General features: G+C 37.6%; 8 protein-coding genes across 8 annotated transcripts; 3 read left to right on the top strand and 5 right to left on the bottom strand.

Moving 5' to 3' along the window:
• Positions 1 to 637: 637 nt before the first annotated feature.
• Positions 638 to 4,277, bottom strand: EV154DRAFT_529119 (uncharacterized protein). Its single transcript, XM_051603637.1, has 8 exons — positions 4,076 to 4,277; positions 3,907 to 4,022; positions 3,795 to 3,848; positions 3,498 to 3,723; positions 3,141 to 3,405; positions 1,387 to 3,062; positions 1,203 to 1,330; positions 638 to 1,135 (listed from the first exon to the last, which is right to left on the bottom strand). Exons 1-8 carry the CDS (start codon positions 4,180 to 4,182, stop codon positions 741 to 743), a joined length of 2,967 nt encoding a protein of 988 aa, XP_051451401.1. The 5' UTR covers positions 4,183 to 4,277; the 3' UTR covers positions 638 to 740.
• Positions 4,278 to 4,641: 364 nt separating this feature from the next.
• EV154DRAFT_105259 (uncharacterized protein) lies at positions 4,642 to 5,909 on the top strand. Its single transcript, XM_051593878.1, has one exon. It carries the CDS (start codon positions 5,096 to 5,098, stop codon positions 5,756 to 5,758), a length of 663 nt encoding a protein of 220 aa, XP_051451400.1. The 5' UTR covers positions 4,642 to 5,095; the 3' UTR covers positions 5,759 to 5,909.
• An 850-nt stretch (positions 5,910 to 6,759) lies between these two features.
• EV154DRAFT_529114 (uncharacterized protein) lies at positions 6,760 to 8,038 on the top strand. Its single transcript, XM_051603636.1, has 5 exons — positions 6,760 to 7,026; positions 7,102 to 7,267; positions 7,323 to 7,382; positions 7,453 to 7,672; positions 7,732 to 8,038. Exons 1-5 carry the CDS (start codon positions 6,873 to 6,875, stop codon positions 7,963 to 7,965), a joined length of 834 nt encoding a protein of 277 aa, XP_051451399.1. The 5' UTR covers positions 6,760 to 6,872; the 3' UTR covers positions 7,966 to 8,038.
• A 1,088-nt stretch (positions 8,039 to 9,126) lies between these two features.
• EV154DRAFT_431314 (putative white-collar-1c protein) lies at positions 9,127 to 11,484 on the bottom strand (the record flags this gene model as incomplete). Its single annotated transcript, XM_051596601.1, has 6 exons — positions 9,127 to 9,279; positions 9,349 to 10,436; positions 10,491 to 10,556; positions 10,651 to 10,771; positions 10,892 to 11,192; positions 11,273 to 11,484. 6 exons carry the CDS (start codon positions 11,482 to 11,484, stop codon positions 9,127 to 9,129), a joined length of 1,941 nt encoding a protein of 646 aa, XP_051451398.1.
• EV154DRAFT_105118 (uncharacterized protein) lies at positions 11,306 to 13,879 on the bottom strand. Its single transcript, XM_051593877.1, has 2 exons — positions 13,701 to 13,879; positions 11,306 to 13,634 (listed from the first exon to the last, which is right to left on the bottom strand). The coding sequence occupies exons 1-2, from the start codon at positions 13,802 to 13,804 to the stop codon at positions 11,708 to 11,710; spliced, it is 2,031 nt and encodes a 676-aa protein (XP_051451397.1). The 5' UTR covers positions 13,805 to 13,879; the 3' UTR covers positions 11,306 to 11,707.
• Positions 13,880 to 14,052: 173 nt separating this feature from the next.
• Positions 14,053 to 16,154, top strand: EV154DRAFT_487525 (uncharacterized protein; the record flags this gene model as incomplete). Its single annotated transcript, XM_051598984.1, has 4 exons — positions 14,053 to 14,418; positions 14,501 to 14,657; positions 14,739 to 15,563; positions 16,033 to 16,154. 4 exons carry the CDS (start codon positions 14,053 to 14,055, stop codon positions 16,152 to 16,154), a joined length of 1,470 nt encoding a protein of 489 aa, XP_051451396.1.
• A 542-nt stretch (positions 16,155 to 16,696) lies between these two features.
• On the bottom strand, positions 16,697 to 18,332 carry EV154DRAFT_529104 (uncharacterized protein). The gene is made up of 6 exons (XM_051603635.1): positions 18,201 to 18,332; positions 17,774 to 18,140; positions 17,467 to 17,682; positions 17,299 to 17,397; positions 17,114 to 17,222; positions 16,697 to 17,053 (listed from the first exon to the last, which is right to left on the bottom strand). The coding sequence occupies exons 1-6, from the start codon at positions 18,212 to 18,214 to the stop codon at positions 16,932 to 16,934; spliced, it is 927 nt and encodes a 308-aa protein (XP_051451395.1). The 5' UTR covers positions 18,215 to 18,332; the 3' UTR covers positions 16,697 to 16,931.
• Positions 18,315 to 19,894, bottom strand: EV154DRAFT_105108 (SCA7, zinc-binding domain-containing protein). Its single transcript, XM_051593876.1, has 4 exons — positions 19,513 to 19,894; positions 19,311 to 19,418; positions 19,069 to 19,230; positions 18,315 to 18,917 (listed from the first exon to the last, which is right to left on the bottom strand). Exons 1-4 carry the CDS (start codon positions 19,637 to 19,639, stop codon positions 18,550 to 18,552), a joined length of 765 nt encoding a protein of 254 aa, XP_051451394.1. The 5' UTR covers positions 19,640 to 19,894; the 3' UTR covers positions 18,315 to 18,549.
• Between the last annotated feature and the right edge of the window lie 1,043 nt (positions 19,895 to 20,937).

The following is a 20,937-nucleotide window of genomic DNA, read 5'->3' as shown; positions in this document are numbered from 1 at the left end:
ACAAAGAGCGACAAGCCCAAGTCAGATTGTTGTACTGAAATCCGAATGAAGCGATACAGACAACGACCAAGGCCATTGCCTAGCGACTTTGACAACCAGCAGACTCCTCAATGTAATCTTTTTAGGGATTACTACGGCCTTTGGAACACTGCCCGATCTGTAATGAAGTGATTAGGTTTAACGGAAATGAACAGAGACGAGAGTGTCTTCCTTGTGTTGGTGCCATGCTAACAACTCTGTTCTGATCTTGATGAGAAGATAAAAAGAGAAAGGGCGTTTTTTTTCGCAGCAGTCTCCCTTTTATACCAAATTTTTTTGTCTTTTGTTTATTTTGTTGATTTTGTCTAGGCTACTTTTACAAACTTAATTTTTCCTTCACTACTTTCTGGAAGTATGTGTTATCCTTTGAATAATCCGTGAAATTCTCATCACATCCGTGTGCGTATCATAGTTACTTTCTTCATTGGATGTCGAGAAAATGAGCATTAAAGTTTTGATTTTTTATGCGAAAATATTTTTTTGTGTAACGGCTAACAACAATTTTTCACATGATTTCTAAAGGACTCAAGCTTGGATCAATTTCCTATATTTTTCGGTGTAGGAGCTATCTCTCATGGCTGGTGGCAAGAGGAAACACTTTTTATAATAGTAATGTGTATATAATTGTTTTATTAATTTCTGCTACTTGTTACATTTTTTTTCTTCTTCTTTCTCTCTCTCTCTCTGCTACTACTACTACTTTATTTCCATAAAGCATTCACACGCTTTCTACGGACAATAGGACCAGTCACCCAAATACCAACAATCAAACCAGTAATGGTTAATAACAATTGGGCCTTGGAAAAGTCTTCTGAAAGCACGTCGAATTGTTTACTAGGTGACGATCTTGTAAAGAAAGTATCAAGACCCGATGCAAACACAAGGGCTGTGGATTCTAACAAGGACGGGCTGGAAATAATTGACTTGACACCAGCAACATCTAATCCATAGGTCAAGAATAAACGTTTCTCATCGGGAATAGGACCGTAAGGAATTAACATCTCTTCTTGATCCTCTTTGCTAGGCTTCTCTTTAGGACGACGAGGATCAAACATACGCTTGTTCACACCCATAATTTGATGAGTGGGTAATCCGACTACATAAAAGAAGAAAAAGTAGATATAAGTATTTTTGAATTGAAGAGAAAAATGAGATATCCTTACAAAGAATGTTCTTGGTAGAGATACCATTTCTAGTTTCAGTGACACCCATTGTGGTAACGGGGTAAGGGAAAGCAAACGCTGAAGAGAGAACATGAGGTTGAATATTATCAAAAGAAGAAAAGTTGGAACTAGAAAGAAGTTCAATAATAATGCACATGTGTATCATAAATATAAAAAATTATACCTCTTGACGCGCTCATTCTCATTTTCACCTTCGAAAAGTTCCAAGACAACAGTTTGATAACCCATGGGTTGAGCACTGTTGCTCCAGAAATGATAGATAAACCAATTCTCGGATTGAATGACATGAACTTCATTTGTCTCTGTATCCACTTGTGTGTGTACAGTTTCGTACAAGATAGATCCCTTGACAGAATCCATGATACGCACCTTCATGACACCCTTGGCAGATCCACGTGTAATCAAAGCAAACATGTGAGGGTTCAAATACTTGTAAAGCACATTACGGTTACCAAGTGCACGACCAATGGATGCTACCTTTTCATTTGCTTGAGGTTTACTCATTGTAAGTGCATTTTCACCTTCAGGCAATTTGAATTCCCACACAGGTAAGACCTTGAGACTGCCTCTGTAGCCCTCGACTACTTTAAAGCCTTGTAAATTACCATGCTTGTTTTGATGCGAGAAATAAAAGTTGGGAAGGAATTCAGCAGCGAATTTTTCACGGGCGGCAAAGGAATCAGGGTAGATATAAACGCGACCACTACCGGCTTCATAAATAGCCAACATGTGGGTACGTTCTTCGGGGTCTTCAATAGGTAAACGCATGATTTTATCTGTACCGATATTAGTAGCGACCACAGGTTCAAAGAATTCAAGAGATTCGGGTGAGGTAGAGACATAATTTTCACCGGTTAATGCATTGATACGAAGGAAACCAGTTGCTTGTCCTCCGACATCATCGTAGGTATCACCAATAGCAACAATGACAGGAGGTAATTTGACAGCAGCAGCACGAACGACGTAGACATTGGTGAAAGAGAACGAATCCACATAACGACTCCAGATAATCTTACCATTACGAGAAGTATCTTGAGCAACAATCTTTCCACTCTTTGTAGCAGAAATCAAAAGTTTACGTAAACCGAAATTATCACGGTACAACATTTCAGGCTTGGATTGGTTCAACCAACAAGATTGAGCTTCCAAAGTGGAAACCGCATTTTCTTCATCCTTGAGTGTAGATCCAGACATGCCAATGATATGAGAAATGATCCAACCGGGGAACTTGCGGGTCTCAAGAACATGGGTTGTAAGACGACGGATGTAACGAGAGAGAGGGTTCTCATTTGCTTGTTCACTCACGGTTTCATCTAATTCATCTACCATTTGGGTCCACATTTTAGGTTCAGGAAGTTCTAAAAATTCAGTAGCGGCGATATTGCTCAAGGATTCTTCACGAGACCAGACGAGACCGGATTCGTTATAGAACAAGACAGAAGAACCTTCGGTCACGACAAAAAGAGCCAAAGGTTCAAGATTAATTAATTTTACATAGTTGATTTCACCAGATAACGAGAAATCTTGTTGAATGGTAATATCTTTTCCTTGGGGTAAAATAGAGGTAGTGAATTCATTGGATGAAGATCGAACGGAACGAATCAAGGAAGATTCATAGAAATCAAGACCGCCAAAAGTAGTTTGAGAACCAAAATACGTACTTAAGACAAGAGCCTTTTCTTCAATATTGACAAGAACAGATGCAACTTCGGATCCTTCATCTGTTTCAAATTGAGCAGAGAGAATAAAGGATTTGGTATTGGCATCATCACTATCACCTAGAATATTAATTTGTGTGGGATCAAATTTATCGGCAGTTGGAAGTGAATCTACAAGAGTCTATATAGAGGACACCCAAAAAAAAAAAAAATTAATTTTTCTTTTTTCATGCGTCCGGATAGTTTTCATGCAATTTACCTTTAATAAAATGCTCTTGACGTCCTTCTTATCAATAGAAGACCATTTAAGTAAGTTTGCTTCTGTCCAAAAGATATAGTTTCCAACATAGGCGACATGATCGTAATTAGTATGACAAGGGATTTGAACTGTCTTGGTGGTTTCACCCGTGGCACTATCAAGGATATTGACAGCGAAAACAGGTGATTTTGAATCCTCGATAGGTTCCACAACAACGTAGATATCGTTTCCTCTTTGAAGTACTTGAATACTTTCATTCATTGAGCTAATTTATATTATTTTTTTCAAAAAGAAAGAAATTCGGTATGAGTACCTTATAACAACAACAACAAAAAACTCCAATCCCTTCTAACTTACTCTCCCGTAGATTCTCTAGTCCAGCTCCAAAGCTCCTCTCCTTCCTTTGACAATTTAACAAGTTTAGTGTTACCGATAGATACAACAGACTCTCCATTATTCCATGCGATGGGTTTGGCTGCACCGAAAATCTCGGATTCGGATAAGGTGTATTCCCAAATTAATTGACCGTTGGTTTGATTCCAGAATTGAGCGCGTTCAGGTAAACTAGAAACGGTTAAAATTCCTATTTAAAATATACTCTTTGTTAGATCGTTTGCGAAAAAAAGAGAGTGTGATAAAGAAGTGAACAATTACCGGCATCAGTAGCTACAAAATGATCCAATTCGTTTTCAAGTATTTGTCTCCATTCTATCGAAAATATTAGATGATGATGATAAGAAGTGATGTACAGTTTTTTTTTTTTTACCAACTGCACCCGAATGGGTATTAAGGGAAGCAATAATGTTCTTTTCGGTATATACAGCAATATGGTCATTATCAATTTTAACAGCTTCATGAGGATGACCGACCCAAGTATGATGCCTAAACAAGATAATGTTAACTAAACCCTATCATCGCGTTTTGTATTATTTTACCAATCAAAAGTTCCAGCCTGTGATTCATAAATGGCTGTTGCAGGTACAACCACATGTAATAACCCCAACAACAGTAGGCTGAGACCACGTTTTGTGATCGCAATCATTAGTATTATTTTTTATATATAAAATAAACAAAGCTGGTTTGCAGGTGAAGAAGCAAAAAAAAAAAGTCGCTTTTTGTGTGTTTGTGTGTTGTGCGTGCGTGTGGGCAGGGACACATTTAGCCAATAGAAATATTGGAAAGAATTAAAACCCAATGAGCTAATTCACCATGCACTCAAATTTAAGTTGACCTTTCTTTTTTTTTTTTTTTTTTTGAAAGCCTAGCTGAAGGGTATACAAATACTAATATTAGCACTGCAATATTGAGGGGATGTTGATAAGTATTGAAATTCCATACTGTTACTATCTGCTGAAAACTGGATGGTAATAACCTAATACCGAAAAAGCTGTCAATTGAAGGGGGTAGTTAAGCTAATCCATCCTGTTCATGATACGATGACTTACCATAGTTACTAACTTGGCTACTGTTTTATTAAATATCACGAGAGACACCAATTTGCATTTCGCAAAGGATAAGGCAAGTGATTCCGTAGTCCGCATTGATTTGTAAGTATGCTGTCACACTTTTGCTTAATAAGAATACTTTTTTTTCTTCTCTAACTTCTTCTCTTTTTTTTATATAGCTAATAAATGGAAACAGATAATAGACCTTGGTTACTTCGACTTCCTTACGATGTCATTACCAACATTAGTCAACATTTGGACTTGTGTTCGAACACTCATTTAATGGACACTTGTCAACAAATGAGATATTTTTACTTGTCCTCGAAATATGTCTGGCGAAAAATCGTATTTGATGTGAATTTGTACAACGATCTACACCCGATATATTCTTCTCTTCGAAAATTAGACGATATTAATGGCTTAAGACAACATGTGAAGGAGGTAAGATTAGCTATATATGTATTGGATGTACTCATCCTTTAACCCCGCTCATAAAAAAATAAGGTTGTGATGGATGACAATGATGATCCTGATTTCTCACCCATCATTATGCTGATTAAATTCCCTCAACTGCGAAAACTGAGTGCGACTCACCGTAAAGAAAACACCAACTTGGAAGTGGATATTAAACTACTACAGGAAATGTTGAAATTCAATTCTGTTAAACCTGGCTCGTTACCTATTGAGAAAATCAGTCTGTATCACTACTACATGGATTATGAACCTCATCTGGCATCGTATCAAAGGACTTGGAATAAACTCTCGATTCACCCACATGTGGAATTAGACATCAAAATTTGTGGTTATCTGCCACCCGATCAAAAGGAAAATGAGCTGGAAAGAGAGTTGACACTGTTAGAGCAACGTATTCAACGTTTGCAGACACAAGAAAATGGAAATAACAGAAGGAGACAACAGGCCGACGACGAGAACGGCCCATTGTATCAAAATGTGGAAAAATGTCAACGCATCATGTGCGTCACTGCCCAGTGTTGGTCGTGTGGTCATCCCTTCCAACGGTGCTGGAAATGTGTGCCGGTGTGTGAAGGCTGCAAGGTCAAAAGAATTCCTCCCATGGCCAATGATAATCAAATTAGACTTAAAAACCGCCGTAAGATCACACCCAAAAATCAACTCATAGCCGATGAGGATGATTTCAGTGTGTTTGGATAGACTTTATATATCTTGGATTTTAAATAAACGTGGCACAGAGTGACAACAAAATAGACAGGGAGTGTCTGTAGACTGTCATTTACAAAATGTAGTGTATCTAGCGGTGATTCGCCACCACATTAGATAGATCATGTTTTTATATGTGATCAAACCACACGGGTCAAAACCTTTTTTATGATGAAACAAAAAGAGAACACATATGCGGTCATTTTTTAAGCACAAGGTATCTGAGCTTTCCATAGGAGAGGTAACCACTGCACATATTTCGTGTGCCTTGGTAAGGGTGAAATAATCCTAAAAAGATGATACTAGTTAGTCATCAAAATGCGGTGTCAACTGGCGAAAAAGACGTAAAAAATCAATATTTAAACACGACAGATAGGGTGCTCGTGAACCTATTACTGCGGTTTTTTGGGGGGAGGAATGATGATGAGGGAAATTTAATTAATTCCATCCGCAGCGACACACAAAGTCAGTCGTGGCACAATAATATTTTCTCACAGATAAATTTTAAAAAAAAAAGAAGTAAAAGGCATGGGGGTAGGTGTTCATCATGTGTTCTCCACACGACAGTCACTGACATTTAAATGCTGTACTCTCAAAAAGTGTATGTTTGTTATGTAAAATGAACTGACAGTTATTTTTTTTATGTATGTGGGTGCTTTCGTGGCTGCAAGGCACGGAAATTGTCGTCATCAAAAGTCACATGACGAGTATAATAGGGGTGTGAGGGGGGTGGGGAGCGTGTGAATGTTTTAGGGTATAATCCATCAGGGTGTTAAGTTATTTGTTTAGTTCTAGTTTATCACAAAAAGTTTTTTTTTTTTTCACAGTGAAACAGGAATTTCATGCGTACCCTGTTTCTCTTATTCCCGACTTTTTTTCTGTATTTTTATTTTTTGTATGCCGCTAGTAAATTATTGGTTATAATTTAGCATATACACCAAAAAAGCCTTGGAAAAAAATGGCGTTTTTTTTTTTTCCTACTTGATTAAATTTAATTTTTTTTTTTTTAGTTCTTCTTTCTTCTTCTTTTTTGTATACATATCTCTTTTTTTGTCAAATAGTTTTTTTTTTGTATATATAAAATATATAAAGAAAGGATAAATATATCATGTCATTCACACAAAATCGTTTTGGAGCCCTTTTAGGGGAAGAAGAAACTGAAATCGATAAGCTCGGTAACGTTAAGCCCATCGAAAAGAAGGGAGACCCTCAACCACCCACTAGAAAAGAAGTTCGCCGAGGCGGATTCAGACAACCTGCAGGTAAGCTTTCCCCCCACATAATAATAACAAAAAAAAAGAACGCGTCATTTATTAATATATATATTCCACATTTAGTCTCTCCTCCTTCAAGACGTGATCGCGGTAACCGTAAGGATGTCAGTGAACCCACTGAAACTACCGAAACTGCTCCCAAAAATACTAGACCCGAAAGACCAGGTCGTCCCACCGATGGCAATGGTAGAGGACGTCAATTTGATCGTCACAGTGGTACCGGTATTCAGTAAGTCATTCTCATCTATATAATACTACTTTTTTTACTTACTTTTTTTACTTAGTGATAATGAAAAGAAGGTGAACAAAGGCTGGGGTGAAGCTGGCACTGCCGAATTCCAAGGGTAACATAAAAAAAAAAATGTTTGACTTTTTTTAAAACTAAAATAATAATAATAATAATAATAATAATAGTGCCCATGACGTATTGGACCCCAATGATCCAGATGCCGCCGAAACTGCTAAGACTCGTGTCGAAGAACCAGAGGAAAACACCAAGACATTGGAAGAATACCTCCAAGAAAAGAAGTCTTCTCAAAACTTCCGTGTCCAAGACACCCGTAAGGTAGATGATGCCGATTGGAAGGGTGCTGTCGTTCTCGAAAAAGAAGAAGACTTATACTTTGCTGGAAAGGTAAAAAAAAAAAAGCCTTAACTAAACGCAAATTCTTCCTATATTAACCTTTATTAAAGGAATCCGATCCCAAATTAAAGAACAAGACCAAGAAAGAAAAGGTCTATCTGGAAATCGATCAACCTGCTCATCGCAGTGAAAGCGAAAACCGTCGTGGAGGACGTGGAGGTCGCGGTGGTCGTGGTGGTAACAACAGTCGCGGTTCTCGCGGCGGTAACAGTCGTGGTGGTCGTGGTGGTCAAGGTTCTGTCAACTTGTCAGATGCAAAGGCTTTCCCCACTTTGGGAGCATAAAAAAATCTATTTTTCTCTCCATAAAATAATAAAATAAAAATAAAACACTATAACTTGTTCATTACGTCATTTATATCATGCTAAAGACGGAGTTTTATCTTCTTTTTTTCATTTTAAATCCTCCGTTCCCTATTTTCCACACCCACGAAATTGTAATACGATCAACTGCTAATGCTGCAAAAAAAAAAGAGAGCCCTTTCGACCCTCTGTTCAGCTTGAAAAAATAAAAAGGTCTGAAATCTAGGCTCTTTCCGTTTTAGATGATGCGTTTAAGGCCACTACAGAAAAGAAGTCACCAGTGGCACGTCTGTCAAAGGAACCATATTCTTGCGAATTCTCACAAGAAAATAACTCCTCATGCGTGTAGAACTAGGTATCCACCTGTGATTGCTGCACTCTGATGCATACAAGAATTTAACACATCTACTATTAAGCCTATACTCAAATATTATTCACAGGATAAGAAAAAAAAAAATACGAATATATCTTTTTTTTTTATTTTGTAATCTTCGGCAAGTGTGGTTAGACTCTTCTTTAAAGAAGGTCTCCTTGATGATCGTCATTCACGTGCCTTGGAAACGGTTTGAAAGAGACCAACGTATTGACCAACTTACTCTCGGGGAGAAGTTTATTTTCAATGCATATAGGGTGAAATACCCTGTGCCACTTGATTGGACCTTTATCCGTTTCAACAAAAAGGAGTTGGGGGGTATTATCCTTTTTCCCCCACATGGACACGGGCTACTACCCAAAGAATTGGAAAAGGTTGTTATCCACTACTCATAAAGACATCCCATCACCCTTTTTTTTTTTTTCTTACGGAATACAAGCAAAACTAAATCTAACCATCAGTGAATTGGAAAATTCACATTTTTAAAGGAGTCTGTAAGGGATAAACTTTCATTTGTAGACTTTTTTTTTTTCAAAATGATGTTGGTCAAGTATAGAATAAAACATGATGTCTCTAGTTTTATTTGTTGTTAAAAGAGACAATGAAGATCTACAACATGACGAAATAACCAAGAGTCCATCAGAGTGGCTGTAATTTGATCTAAGGCCGTATAATTCTTTTTAGAGAACTAAAAAAAAAAATATATGTATATATTTATTTTATCTGATGGATGGTATATAAAAGGAGAGGAAAAGGGGTGTGGGGGCGGATTATTTTTTACTGGAGAGAAGCGATTTAGCATACCGTAAGCCACAAGCGTTACAAAGCTCTTTAGGCCCATTAGGCCCCTTACGCCATTCAGGAGAGTCTTTCCGCTGACACTTGGCGCACATCTTGGGACTATCCATCAACTTGACACGCTTCTATAAAATAAATAAAAAAAGGTGTTAAAAGGGGGGGAGAGAATGTACCATATGTAGTATCTAGCGTACCTTTTTTCGCTGCTTGTTAGGGTTGGTGTATCTTTCCAGTTGTTCCCGTAATCGTCGGTTCGATTGTCGAAGTTGATGTAATTCATATTGCCAATTGGTACTACGAAATGTTTCTAATTCCGAAAATAAATTGTCTTTACAAGTGTCTGTTCCCGTGCTATTGCTGTTGCTATTGCTGTTGTTATTGCTGTTGTTGTTGTCATCGTGATCGTCTTGTTGTAAAAGTTTCATTTGGAGCAAGACAAAGGAAGGTTGTCCGATACCATGCAGAGTATCACCGGGATAAAAGGTGCTCTGAACAGAGGCATAAGCACCTTTGGCGTTGAGAATGGTATGACGTACTTTAGTGATCTGGTTCTCCTTGACGCGTTCGAGGGCACGAGTGAGTTCAGTGACGTAATTACTTTCGACGTACTGATAGAGGGATTCGTTTTCTAAAGAGTCTGCACTGAACCCCACAACATCTTTACAAGTGGAAGTGACATGGGTGAATAAGCCTGCCAGACTCAATTTACCCCAATACTCATTGTCCGAAATATGGACAGTGTTCAGTAACTTGTAAACGGGTCTTTCACGACCGGAGAGGATGAGACATTTACGACCTTTGCTTTGATCCATGTGGAGTTTACCACGACAGTCAATCCAGATATAACCCGAGCACTTTCTTCGGATACGGAAGAGAAGATTGATGACTTTGTCCGGATGTGTGGTAGCTTCCTTAATTTCGCGCATGACAGGTATGATATCGGATGGGTGACAAATCGAGCTTAATGAGGTGCCAACTAAGGCCTCTGGTTCATATTCCAACATGTCCAGACTAGAATCAGATACATAGAGAAAGAGACCCTTGAGTGAAAGTACGTGAATGAAATCACACGATTGTTCTAATAGCACTTTATTCCATTCCTTTTGAATTTGTTGCTCGCTGGTTGTCAAGTTTTCAAAATCAATTTGGGTTGAATCCAACAAACTGATAATATCCATCTGGGTGCTACCATTATTATTATTAAGATTACTGTTGTTATTATTAGAGGAAGGTAATTCGCGAAAATATTCATCCACGCTGGGATCTACGAGAGGATTATTATCTATTAAGATGTGCTTGATTAAAATATAGTTGGTCGTTTCCAATTTATTTGAACTACCTTGCAAAGTAGGCATAATTGTATTCATCGGTTGGTGGTGGTAATTGATCAAGTACGTTCCATCTACAACAACAACAAGGGAGAGAGAGTTTTTTTTTTTGTTTTTTTAAAAATCCATGTTGAAAAAAATGTCACTCTTTTTTTTTTTTTTTTTTACCCTTCATCTTGTCTAGAATAGAGTTTGGTTGCTCAACAAGATCCACTTGAAGCCCGACAAAATAATCCACTGTACCATCTTGCCCCAAGATCGGTACTACCGTCACCAAGTTCACAAACGGCTATTTAAAATAATATAAGGGGTGGGGGGAGTTATTATTTTAATTACCTATTACACACACACACACACACACACACACACACACACACACACACACACACACACACACAAAAGAGCTTACCTGTCCACCTTTGCGATAGTTAATGATACTAGCTTGATGTTCTTTACCTTGATTCAATTGTGCTTTTAAATGATAGACGGCTTGATTATCCGTATGTTGACGCCTTGAACCGCAAGTGACTTGTCCATCCGGACTTTGTAAAAAACGACAGTTTTTTCCAACAATCTCGCTATTTGTATACCCTGTCAATCTCTCAAAGGCAGGTGAACAATAGACAACGGGACAATCGTATTGTTTGGCATCAGATACCACAAAAGAGCAAGACAAGTCGATCGGTCCTAATTGTATCTGAGGGTTGGGTCTAAAATAGGAGGGGGGGTTGTGAGCAATAAAAAAAAAAAAAAAGAAACGTGTGTGTGTGTAATTTGCGTGTATAGGCACCTATGAATGAGTCGCGATAATATTTGAATCATATCAAATCCAGTGTTGGAATAAACCCCAGTTAAATTGTTATTCATGACGGGTGGTGTGATGGTAGTGTCTGTTAAGGGATATTCTCCCAATAAGAGTGTATCTTGTATTTCATTATATAAAAACGGTTTGGAGTCTAAAGAAGCATCGGAAGGCACAATGTGTTGCTGATAAGGGTTCATCCAAAATAATAATAATAATAAAAAAAAAAAAAAAAAAAGGTGAAAGGGGAGAAGAAAAGGGAAGGTGATAGAAATAAAAATATTGTTGGAATACCAGAATGCAGGATTAATTTATACCCCACTCGCCCGATCGAGAGTTTTGATTGGATTAAAATTTAGTACATCCACATCGGGTAATTGAGTATTATACACACGATTGCAGGCTTCTCTTTTTTTTTTTTTTTTATTGATACACAATTCCTCTTAATAAACCTTCCTTGCTTGTCACCACCACTTCTCTTCCCGCAATGACATTGACATCAATGCCTCTCACTTGCTGTAACGTATGAGCAGCTACATTTTCTACTGTGCCCGTGATTTTGCCTGTTTCGATGTCCATCACCGTGACTTTTCCATCTTCTGTAAGGAGGAATAAGGAAGTATACAAGACATTATAAGCTGTGTATTTCACTGGTATAAACTCTTCCACTGTGTCTTCTTCCTCGTCCTCGTCATCCTCTTCTTCTTTATCAAACGTATGAGATAATAACATGGATTCAAATCCTTGCGGCGGTGAATAAGGTAATACGATCCTTTCTTCTCTGTGTAACATATGGTAGGCGTAAAATTCAAGTGCACTTGTACGCCTTGACCACCACGAGAAACGGCTGGAGAAATCAATTTCTTTAGAAAGAGGACCCGGTTGACATGGATTCCAATGCACGTTTAATAGATAGGATATGTCCCACACCTTGATTTCTAATTTATCTCGGGTATTATCACTTCGATTATCCCCCACGGCAATCAGCCTGAAGCCTCGATGTGACAAGTCCAAATCGTCGCCAGTGGAAGGTAGAACGAGAGTGGATTCCAAACCCCATGGTCGAACATCCATCATGATGTCTCTTTCAGCAGCAGCATCAGCATCATCAGCAGCAGCAGCAGCAGCAGCAGTGGAAGGTGCGGAGAGGGAGGAAGAAGAGGAGGAGGAAGAAGAAGGGATAGATTTCCATGGTAAGGAACCTACCTTGATACCAAATCGCCAGTCATAAACGGAGAGTTCATCCTCTTGATAACTTCCTGTACAGATTAAATGGTTTAGATAGGTGGGGTATTTGAAATGAATCATGCAACTGACTTCGTTGCCCAACTTGATGGATGTGATGATATGAGTTGGATCAGCATAGATCATGGTATTTGAAATCGATAAGAGTTGATTCAAGGTACGATTCCAGTAAACGGGTATAATGGATGGATCAAGGATATTCCTTTGTCCACGTAAATCGAATTTGGCCAATTGAACACAGCCTGTAATACGATCATAGATGGGACCAATGGCCAATATAAACACAGTGTAATTACGATCAAAGGTTGCATCGGATGGAGAGACGATTTGCATCCAATCGGTTAATTTGTTGTTCGGATCATCGTCTGACCATGACGTATCTGAAAACAAAAAGATCTCTCTGCCCAAGAAACTATCGGATATTTCGATATGGGAGACACATTGTGTTGAACCATCTTGAAAGAGTCTGTAAATAAATAACGATTTCCAAATATCCACTCTGTCTTCAATATCATCTAATTCTTGTAATAATCCCATTCCCATACCAATCGCGAGAGAAAAGAAACGTACATTGTGCGATGTATTTGGCATACGGATGGTTTGAATACCAATGATTTGACAGGTTAAATTGGGTGGAGTCAAGTTGAGCTCAAAGGTACGTTTTAATTTCCAAGAAGGATATTCCCAAAACAAGATTTTGTGCTCAGAACGATTTTCGATTATATTCTTTCGATGTTTGCCTGTGGCCACAATGCCCTTTTTACTGGTACGATCGATATCCACTACCAAGGGATCCTGTATCCAAAAGGGTGTCTTTTCCATCATAAAATCATCCATCAGAATACCCAAATCCTGTTCACCATCTGCCAACAATTTTCGCTTCCTACTGCTGCTGCTGCCGGTGGTGTTAGTGTTGGTGGTAGGCTGCTCTTTTACAAACTCGAACGAGAAATGTCGGGTCGCATTCTCTTGTTTAATGAGGTGAATCATGAATTCTTTCCAATCAATTAGTTTTTTGGAACGACAAACGTAGTCTACATTGCTGCCCCAGATAGGATATCTCTCTTTAAAACAAAGATACCATAACTTTGCGTCTTGCGTCATTCTATATATATATATATATTCGAGGTGAGTCTTACTGCCTATTTCTTCTTCTTTTTTTTTCACTCACCGATGGAAACGTTTAGATACAAGTGACAATGTTGCTAATTGACTGACATTATTCACAAGTAGTTTAAAGGTACGTAAAAGGATTTCTTCAGGCAGTTTATCCATAACTATTTTTTTTAAAAAAAAAAGTAGGTGTAAATAAAAGAAAAAGGGGGGTGTGGGAGGGATAAGCCGAGACGACGGCAAAAAAAGAGTGAGGTGGAGTGGGTGGGGGGGCCCTTTTTTCGCATATCAAAAGTGACTATGAATTAAAACTCCATAAGTGATTCTATTTTATAATTTTATTTTATTTCTTCTTTTTCTCTTTCTATTTTTTTTTTTTTTTATATATATATAACACACACAAAAAGAAGATGAAGAAATCCAGTCCACCCGTTGCATCATTTTTGTCCGATTCATTATTCCCACCTCGAAAAGAACAAGAGAGTCAACCTGATCCATTGGCAACGCAAGTATGGCGACTGTACACCAAAGCCAAAGACACATTACCAAATGGATCTCGTTTAGAGAATTTGACCTGGCGTATGATGGCCATGACATTAAATAAAAAGAAAGAAAAGGAAGAAAAGGAAGAAAAGGAAAAAGCGACATTATCACCTCCAGCACCGGATGACACTGTAGCCTTATTATCATCTTCCGCCCCACCAAGTAATAATCATTTTAATCAAAATGTACTTGTATATGGATCGGCGCGTGCATCTTCTCCTTTAAATGAAAAAGTAAAATATTTTTTTTTTCCAAATAACATTTATATATATATATATATGTATATACTAAAAAAAATAATTTTATTTATTTTAGTCTTCTCCCCTTTTATCACATGTCAGCAATAACAGCATCACTATACCTGTTGACTTTGCAAACGAAGATGACGTACAAATAGACTCTTATACAAATCCCGGTGCTATAAGTTTTGAGGATTTACTCACCATGTATCATTTCAATGATACACCCTACAGTGAGTGGGATTATTTTTTTTTTATAAATCACCACCTTTTTTTTTATATATATTTTACTCACGTAATTTCTTTTTTCCCAGCAGGTTCGGGAGATCCCGCAGTTGGTCACACATCAGTGCCAACAAATAAACAACAGGTACAACAGCAACCATCACCACAGAAACCATCACCACAACAACCATCACCACAGCAACCATCAGCATCACTAACACCACAAACACCCTCACCACCACCACTGTCATCACTACAAAACAAATCCGTCACCCAATGCACCAATTGCAATACCACCACAACACCACTCTGGAGAAGAAATCCCGAAGGACTTGCATTATGTAATGCGTGTGGATTGTTCCTGAAATTACATGGCGTGGTCCGTCCACTGAGTTTAAAAACAGACGTGATTAAAAAACGAAATCGAAGTGGCAGTACGGTCCTTACCAACCACATCAAACAACAACAACAGCCACAACCATTAGGTGTGGGAAGAGGTCTAAAAACAGTGATTCAAAAGAATGAAGAGTCGAGTGGAGGTGGATCAGGTGGAAGACCCATTACATTTACACCTTCATGGCCAGGCAATGATAAAAGACAACGACGGTATTCTCTTTGTCCACCCGCAGAAGAACAAGAAAAAAAAGTCAAGGCAGCGGACACATCGAGTCCATCGGCTATGGTCATTGCGGGGTCTTTACCTAATCATTATTATTATCATGGAAATGAGGGTCTTCGACAGGTCTTATTATCAAAACAACAAGAGCAAGTGAAGATAGCCACCACCACAGCAATCACCGCAGAAACAACAGTAACAGCAGCAGCAACAGTGAGTACGGGAAGAGCTATATTACCCAATCATCAGCATGGACATCGGTTATCATTACAGCCTACGCCTACTTTAAATTGGATGGGTATGATGGCTCAACAACAACAACAGCAGCAGCAGCTACAACAACAGCTACTGCAACAACAGCAACAACAACAACAGCAACAACAACAACAACAACAAAATTCATTTCCATTATTAACACCTAACCAATTACAACGATTAATCATGCTTCAGCAAACAGCAAGTGCTACTACTACTACTACTACAACTACAACTACTTTAATGGATCACGATTAAAAAAAAGAAAATCTTTTGTAAATATAATATTCCCTTTCATCATCCTAATAAAAATACCCTTTTTCTTTTTAATCTTAATGAGGGAGCTTTTTGTTCTGCTGACTTTTAATTTTTTATTTTTTTTGCATAATCGCATAGGAAAATCCCCGACAGCCCACATAGAAGCTTTCAAGAAGACTTTTTTTCTTTGACCCAATGAAGAATACCAAAAAGCAAAAAAAAAAGGGGGGGGGGTTTACATTTTTTTATCCAAGTGATGCAAAACTTAGAAAGAGGAGACTTATCAGATGTCGATGTATATGAGTTAAAGAAAGTTCATGTTTGGAATCCAACCCTTTTTTTTTGTGTGACAATTGCGTGTGATACGCCAATGTAAAAAGAAAGAGGGGGGGGTAATGTGGGGTCACATGCAAAAAGGCGATGGTGATGGTGGGGAAGGGTGAGTGTGACCATTCAAACATCTTGTCAAGGGAAAAATAAAAATTCTGAGAATTCTGTCATTCTGAAGGTTCGTTTTCCTTGCTAAGCAAAAATAAAAAAATTGAGATTTAAAAAAAAAAAAATGACAAGCAAATGTTTGGACAATCACCGAATTGACGGAGCATCTTTTTTTTTTTTTTTTTTTTTTTTTTGACAGAAATGCAAAAAAGAAGGGTTACACGTACAAATAGCAGTAAAACATGAGATGACAAGCATTTCTGGGGAAAAGCGAGAAGGGGGGACGATAGGGGGGGAACGTTTCCTGGGAAATAAAAGATATCAGAAAACTGAGTTTATAAGCATGATTAAATCTAAGGTTTTTTGCTAGTTTATCATTTGCTTTTTTTTTTAAAAAAAAAAAAAAAAAAAAAAAAAAAAAACTATAAAAGTCTAAAAAATCCTGAAAAGGAATTTTTTATTACAGATACAAAAAAAGCTTATCTTTTTATGAATATATAACCAATCAATTGGATTGGACTTATCAAATTTACGATATATTATGATTGGGTCTATAGATCATAGATAACCCAATCTTTGTAAACAGTGGGAAAAAAGTGACATTGACTGGAGATGTAACTCAATCGGGAATAAACTACCCTAAATGAGCTCTCTCGTTTTTTTTTTTTGTGCCTCTCATAACACACTGTTATGGGAAGAGGGGTTTATTGTATAATTAACCTGTAGGTAGGATATGATCTGCAACCGACTGCACCTGTGGTGGTGGTGGTGATGATGTAAGTCTTTTTGTACTCATGCCGCGATTTTCCTGTTGTTTACGAGCTAATTTAGCATAATCTAAAAGAAGAAAAATGTGTAAGAAATAAGCCATTGTAGAAACCAACTATTGGCACTTACGAAGGCCACATGCATTGCAGAGTGTACGAGCACCATCAGGCCCTCTTCGCCATTCAGGTGTTTCAGAGATATTACAACTATGACATTTGCCTTGAAAAGCAGGTCGTTTCTATACTTGAAAAAGTCAGCATGTAAATAGAAATGCAGTAAAAGAAAACAAAATAAAAAAAAAAGATTCACTGTACGCCTCGTTTTCTTTGTCGGGTAACATGATGATTGTTGTTGTTGTCCCTTGCAGATGGAGAAGAGGATCTTACACGCCATAGATGGGGACTGTGTTTATTCTAGAAAAAAAAAGGAGGTGGGGTTAAAAGAGAGAGTGAGAGAGGTCAAAGGGAGGGGTAAAGGATTACCTGTTGCTCAGATTGTTGTTGTTGTTGATGTTGTTGTTCTGATGCCATTTGATGCTTTCTTAACCTTAACAAGGCATTTAATACTTCATTGGCTCTACCAATCATGTCGTCTAACCAGGGCCGTGTTGAGTCCAATTCGGATGGGCTTGTTTGTCGAATGAATTGGCTTTTACGTTGCACCATATTATCGCATAATGTATGACACTGTCGAACTACCTTTTTAGAGTAACAAAAATAGAATAGAAACCGATTTGGGATAAATAAGGGTATTCTTTATTGGGTGTGAATAACTAACATACACAATTACCTCTTCAATGTCATTATCTACGCGACTTGGTCCTCTTGTTGGTTGTGTATGTGTCTGTGGTGGTTGTGTATGTGGTGGTGGTGGTGGTGGTGTTGTTGTTGAGTGTATTGCTGTAGTGTATTGAAAATAAGAAGATGTTACCCCTTGTGGTGACTCAGGGGGGTCTATTCCCCTTTGTTGCATAAGAATGGGCGAAGTTGTATTGTATAAACAAGTCTTGTAAGAAGTGTCTCTCGAAAGTTCGTTTCTATCTCTATAAGGGGGTGATTTCCATTCCCGTTGCTCTTCTAATTGCCATGTACGTGTGGGTAGAAATTCATCCATTGCAGATATAGGAGGCAACTTGAGTTTATCGTTCTTGTTGTTACTAATGTCTAAGTGTTAGCTTATTTGAGGCACCTTTTTTTATTTATTTATTTATTTTTACCTAGGGTTCATCATTGGGAGAAAAAGAGAAGGGGGTATGGAAGAAGAAGAAAAGAATACTTTTTTTTTAAAATAGAACAAGAAGAACAAAATATAAAAAAAAAAAAAAATTCAAACTTACTTTATATTCGGCAGGTCCTTATCCGGGGGCGGTGAAATCTCGATTTTGTAAAACGTTCAGGCGAGTACCGTTACACGAATGATTTTGTAAATGAATTTTTCTCACATGTGGATAAAACTTACCCATATTACCCACGTTTTTTTTTTTTTTTCTTTCAAAAGAATGACAAGTTTATTGATTGGTTCACTATATTTTTATTTGGTGTTTGCACCACATAATATATATTCTTTTAGATCCTTTGTGAATAAACTTCAGATGCAGCAGTTACTGGTGTGGCTGATACAGAGGAGGAGGAAGTAGAGTCTTTTGGTGTGATAGCATCTAATAATATATCTCTTAATTTGTAATATTTACGCTTTCGGCAAACATAAAATAATTGTCTTTTTCCGAGCGGAATAGGCTTAGTTTGTTCAATGGCTATTCGTACACTCTCTGTTTCTTCATCAGAATCAATCTCTTGTCCTTCATTATTATCTCGTTCATCCTCCCCTTCTTCTTCTTCTTCTGTCTTTGCATTCTCTTTATGACTTGACCCCGTATTCATCCATGTCTTTTTCGTTCCATCAAGCTTATCTTTATCATTCATCGTACCAGGTACTAAGTGACACAGGATGAGTTCTTGGGCTCTTTTTTTTTTTTTATGTGGTATAACTTTTTTTTTTTTTTTTATTATAATCATTAAAGAGAAAAAAAACAAGAAAAAAAAAGTAACAGTATCTATTATGAATACCTTGTGGTCTACCTATACCTTTTTTCTGATAGGCTGCCAGTAAATCATTAAATGGCTGTGTTCTACCTTCCACAGATCGTTTTGCACCCATAGCATGAATTTTACACGTAAGTGATCTTGTACAAGGATGATTACTTGGTGTAATGATGACACCGCACTGTCTGTCCAAATCCAACGGCGCTAATTTTTATTATTTATTTTGTGTGCACCATGTGTGTGTGTGTGTGTGTGTGTGTGTGTCTGTGAGAAGAGTTGCTTACCTTTTTTCTTTGGTGTAGCCTTCTGTTTCGGTTTTTTTTCTTTTTTCAACTTTTTCTTTTCAGCATCCTGCTGATGATGATGGTTGGGTACAACAACTGATACACTATCTTTTTTGTGTTTTTACCAAAATAGATGTGAGCCCCGCGCTTACACTTCCCAAAACACTCTCTTTTTTTTCTTTTTCTTTTTTTTTTTTTTTACCAGTTTCTTCTTCCTTTGTACTGTATCGCTTTCGCTTCTTTAGTGTCGTCTTCTTATTTGCTCTAGTTGATCCCATATCGTCACTGTCCTCATCACCAGACATTGCTTTTTTACCAAACCCTGCCATATCTAAGAAATAAAATAAAAAAAAATAAAAAGAAAGAAGAAAAAAGGAAAAAAAAAAAAAGGAGAGAAAATATTAAAATGATTATATCACTCCCAAAGTGTAACTGTGCATATGTCTCTACTAGCTTTCAAACTAAGCCACATCTCGACCCTTTTCTCTTTCTTATTCTCTCTTTCTATTTCCCTTTTTTAAAATCACACAGCAAGTGCATCTATTTTATTAACCCTTTATCTATATATATACGGTAAAACTGCACCCTCTGAGCGCAACATAAAAAGAAAAGGGGGGGGGTGAGGATGCCACCTCATTGTGTAACAAGGCAGATGCATGATATGTATACTTTTTCTTGTTATCCAAAATCCACAGTGGCACCTTTTTTACAAAGCAAAAATGACGCAGGTGTCTATTCTTCTCGTGTTTATGCCATTCTGTCTAGAAACAAAATAATAATTCATCAGTTGACTAACATTACCATTTTAAACCGAGAGGAGTTTTATTTCTGTCCTGCAGCAATGCATGCAATATCTCTGTGTGTGTTTAGGGCCATTTTTAAAAGAAAACTTCGACCTTATATTTAGTACACATATGACGACAGTATTACATCGACGATAGTATTACACGATAGTATTACACAACCAGAAAATAATGGTCAAAATAGAATAAATGACTACTGCTGGATGAGAGGGTCATCTGTAGTATGAAACCATCATGTTCCCATACTAAATAAAAAGCATGTGATTCTATGGACAAACTGTTGACAGTTGTAAAAAAAAGTGGAATCAAATGACCCATATGACTCCTTGATTTCTCCTGGGGTCACTTTCTCGAATAACGGCATCATCCTCTATTTAGGTTGTTTGCCGAGACAAAATAAAGACTAGAGCGTCTCTATAAGAAAAAAGGGGGTGTATTTCAAATGGGAATTTTTTTTTTTTTGCATATTATGCCTGTGCTTTAAGAGATTTGGCATGAAGCGGGTTCTAAAGAAAATCACGACAAAAGATGTTGTCAATAAATAAAAAGGGGGGAGGGAGAGCGGCAATATTTAACTCTTTGGGGGGGGGGGAACTGACAATTGTCAATTACCGGAAAATATCTTTTCCCTGTCAATAGTTTATAGCTTCGATCGGATTGAAAATCAACCCAATCTGAGTGATTTCATGCCAGACTCATCGTGAGTCCTTTTTATTTATTTATATGTTCAGAATGGGTCTAAAAATTGAGTCAGTTGAACCTCTCGAATGCTTTTATTCATGTGTCAATGCAGTCCACACATGAGCCTCTGTTATACATTGCAC

This window comes from Mucor mucedo (assembly GCF_025094135.1).
Source record: "Mucor mucedo strain NRRL 3635 chromosome Unknown EV154scaffold_188, whole genome shotgun sequence".
In the NCBI taxonomy this organism is placed as follows: domain Eukaryota; kingdom Fungi; phylum Mucoromycota; class Mucoromycetes; order Mucorales; family Mucoraceae; genus Mucor; species Mucor mucedo.
This window is presented reverse-complemented; position numbering and strand designations above follow the sequence as displayed.

Bases quoted from the DNA above. Each gene is read 5' to 3' on its own strand.
- EV154DRAFT_529119 (XM_051603637.1), bottom strand. From the start codon at position 4,182: ATGATTGCGATCACAAAACGTGGTCTCAGCCTACTGTTGTTGGGGTTA. The intron at 3,849-3,906 runs GTAAAAAAAAAA...TATTTTCGATAG, and splicing joins TACCCATTCGGGTGCAGTTG to AATGGAGACAAATACTTGAA. The intron at 1,136-1,202 runs GTAAGGATATCT...TCTTTTATGTAG, and splicing joins CTCTACCAAGAACATTCTTT to TCGGATTACCCACTCATCAA.
- EV154DRAFT_105259 (XM_051593878.1), top strand. From the start codon at position 5,096: ATGGATGACAATGATGATCCTGATTTCTCACCCATCATTATGCTGATT.
- EV154DRAFT_529114 (XM_051603636.1), top strand. From the start codon at position 6,873: ATGTCATTCACACAAAATCGTTTTGGAGCCCTTTTAGGGGAAGAAGAA. The intron at 7,383-7,452 runs GTAACATAAAAA...TAATAATAATAG, and splicing joins GGCACTGCCGAATTCCAAGG to TGCCCATGACGTATTGGACC. The intron at 7,673-7,731 runs GTAAAAAAAAAA...CCTTTATTAAAG, and splicing joins ACTTATACTTTGCTGGAAAG to GAATCCGATCCCAAATTAAA.
- EV154DRAFT_105118 (XM_051593877.1), bottom strand. From the start codon at position 13,804: ATGGATAAACTGCCTGAAGAAATCCTTTTACGTACCTTTAAACTACTT. The intron at 13,635-13,700 runs GTGAGTGAAAAA...ATATATATATAG, and splicing joins GTATCTAAACGTTTCCATCG to AATGACGCAAGACGCAAAGT.
- EV154DRAFT_529104 (XM_051603635.1), bottom strand. The intron at 17,398-17,466 runs GTAATCCTTTAC...TTTTTTTTCTAG, and splicing joins AACAACAATCTGAGCAACAG to AATAAACACAGTCCCCATCT. The intron at 17,223-17,298 runs GTACAGTGAATC...TTTCAAGTATAG, and splicing joins CCCGACAAAGAAAACGAGGC to AAACGACCTGCTTTTCAAGG.
- EV154DRAFT_105108 (XM_051593876.1), bottom strand. From the start codon at position 19,639: ATGGCAGGGTTTGGTAAAAAAGCAATGTCTGGTGATGAGGACAGTGAC. The intron at 19,419-19,512 runs GTAAAAAAAAAA...AACACAAAAAAG, and splicing joins TACAAAGGAAGAAGAAACTG to ATAGTGTATCAGTTGTTGTA. The intron at 19,231-19,310 runs GTAAGCAACTCT...AATAAAAATTAG, and splicing joins GGCTACACCAAAGAAAAAAG to CGCCGTTGGATTTGGACAGA.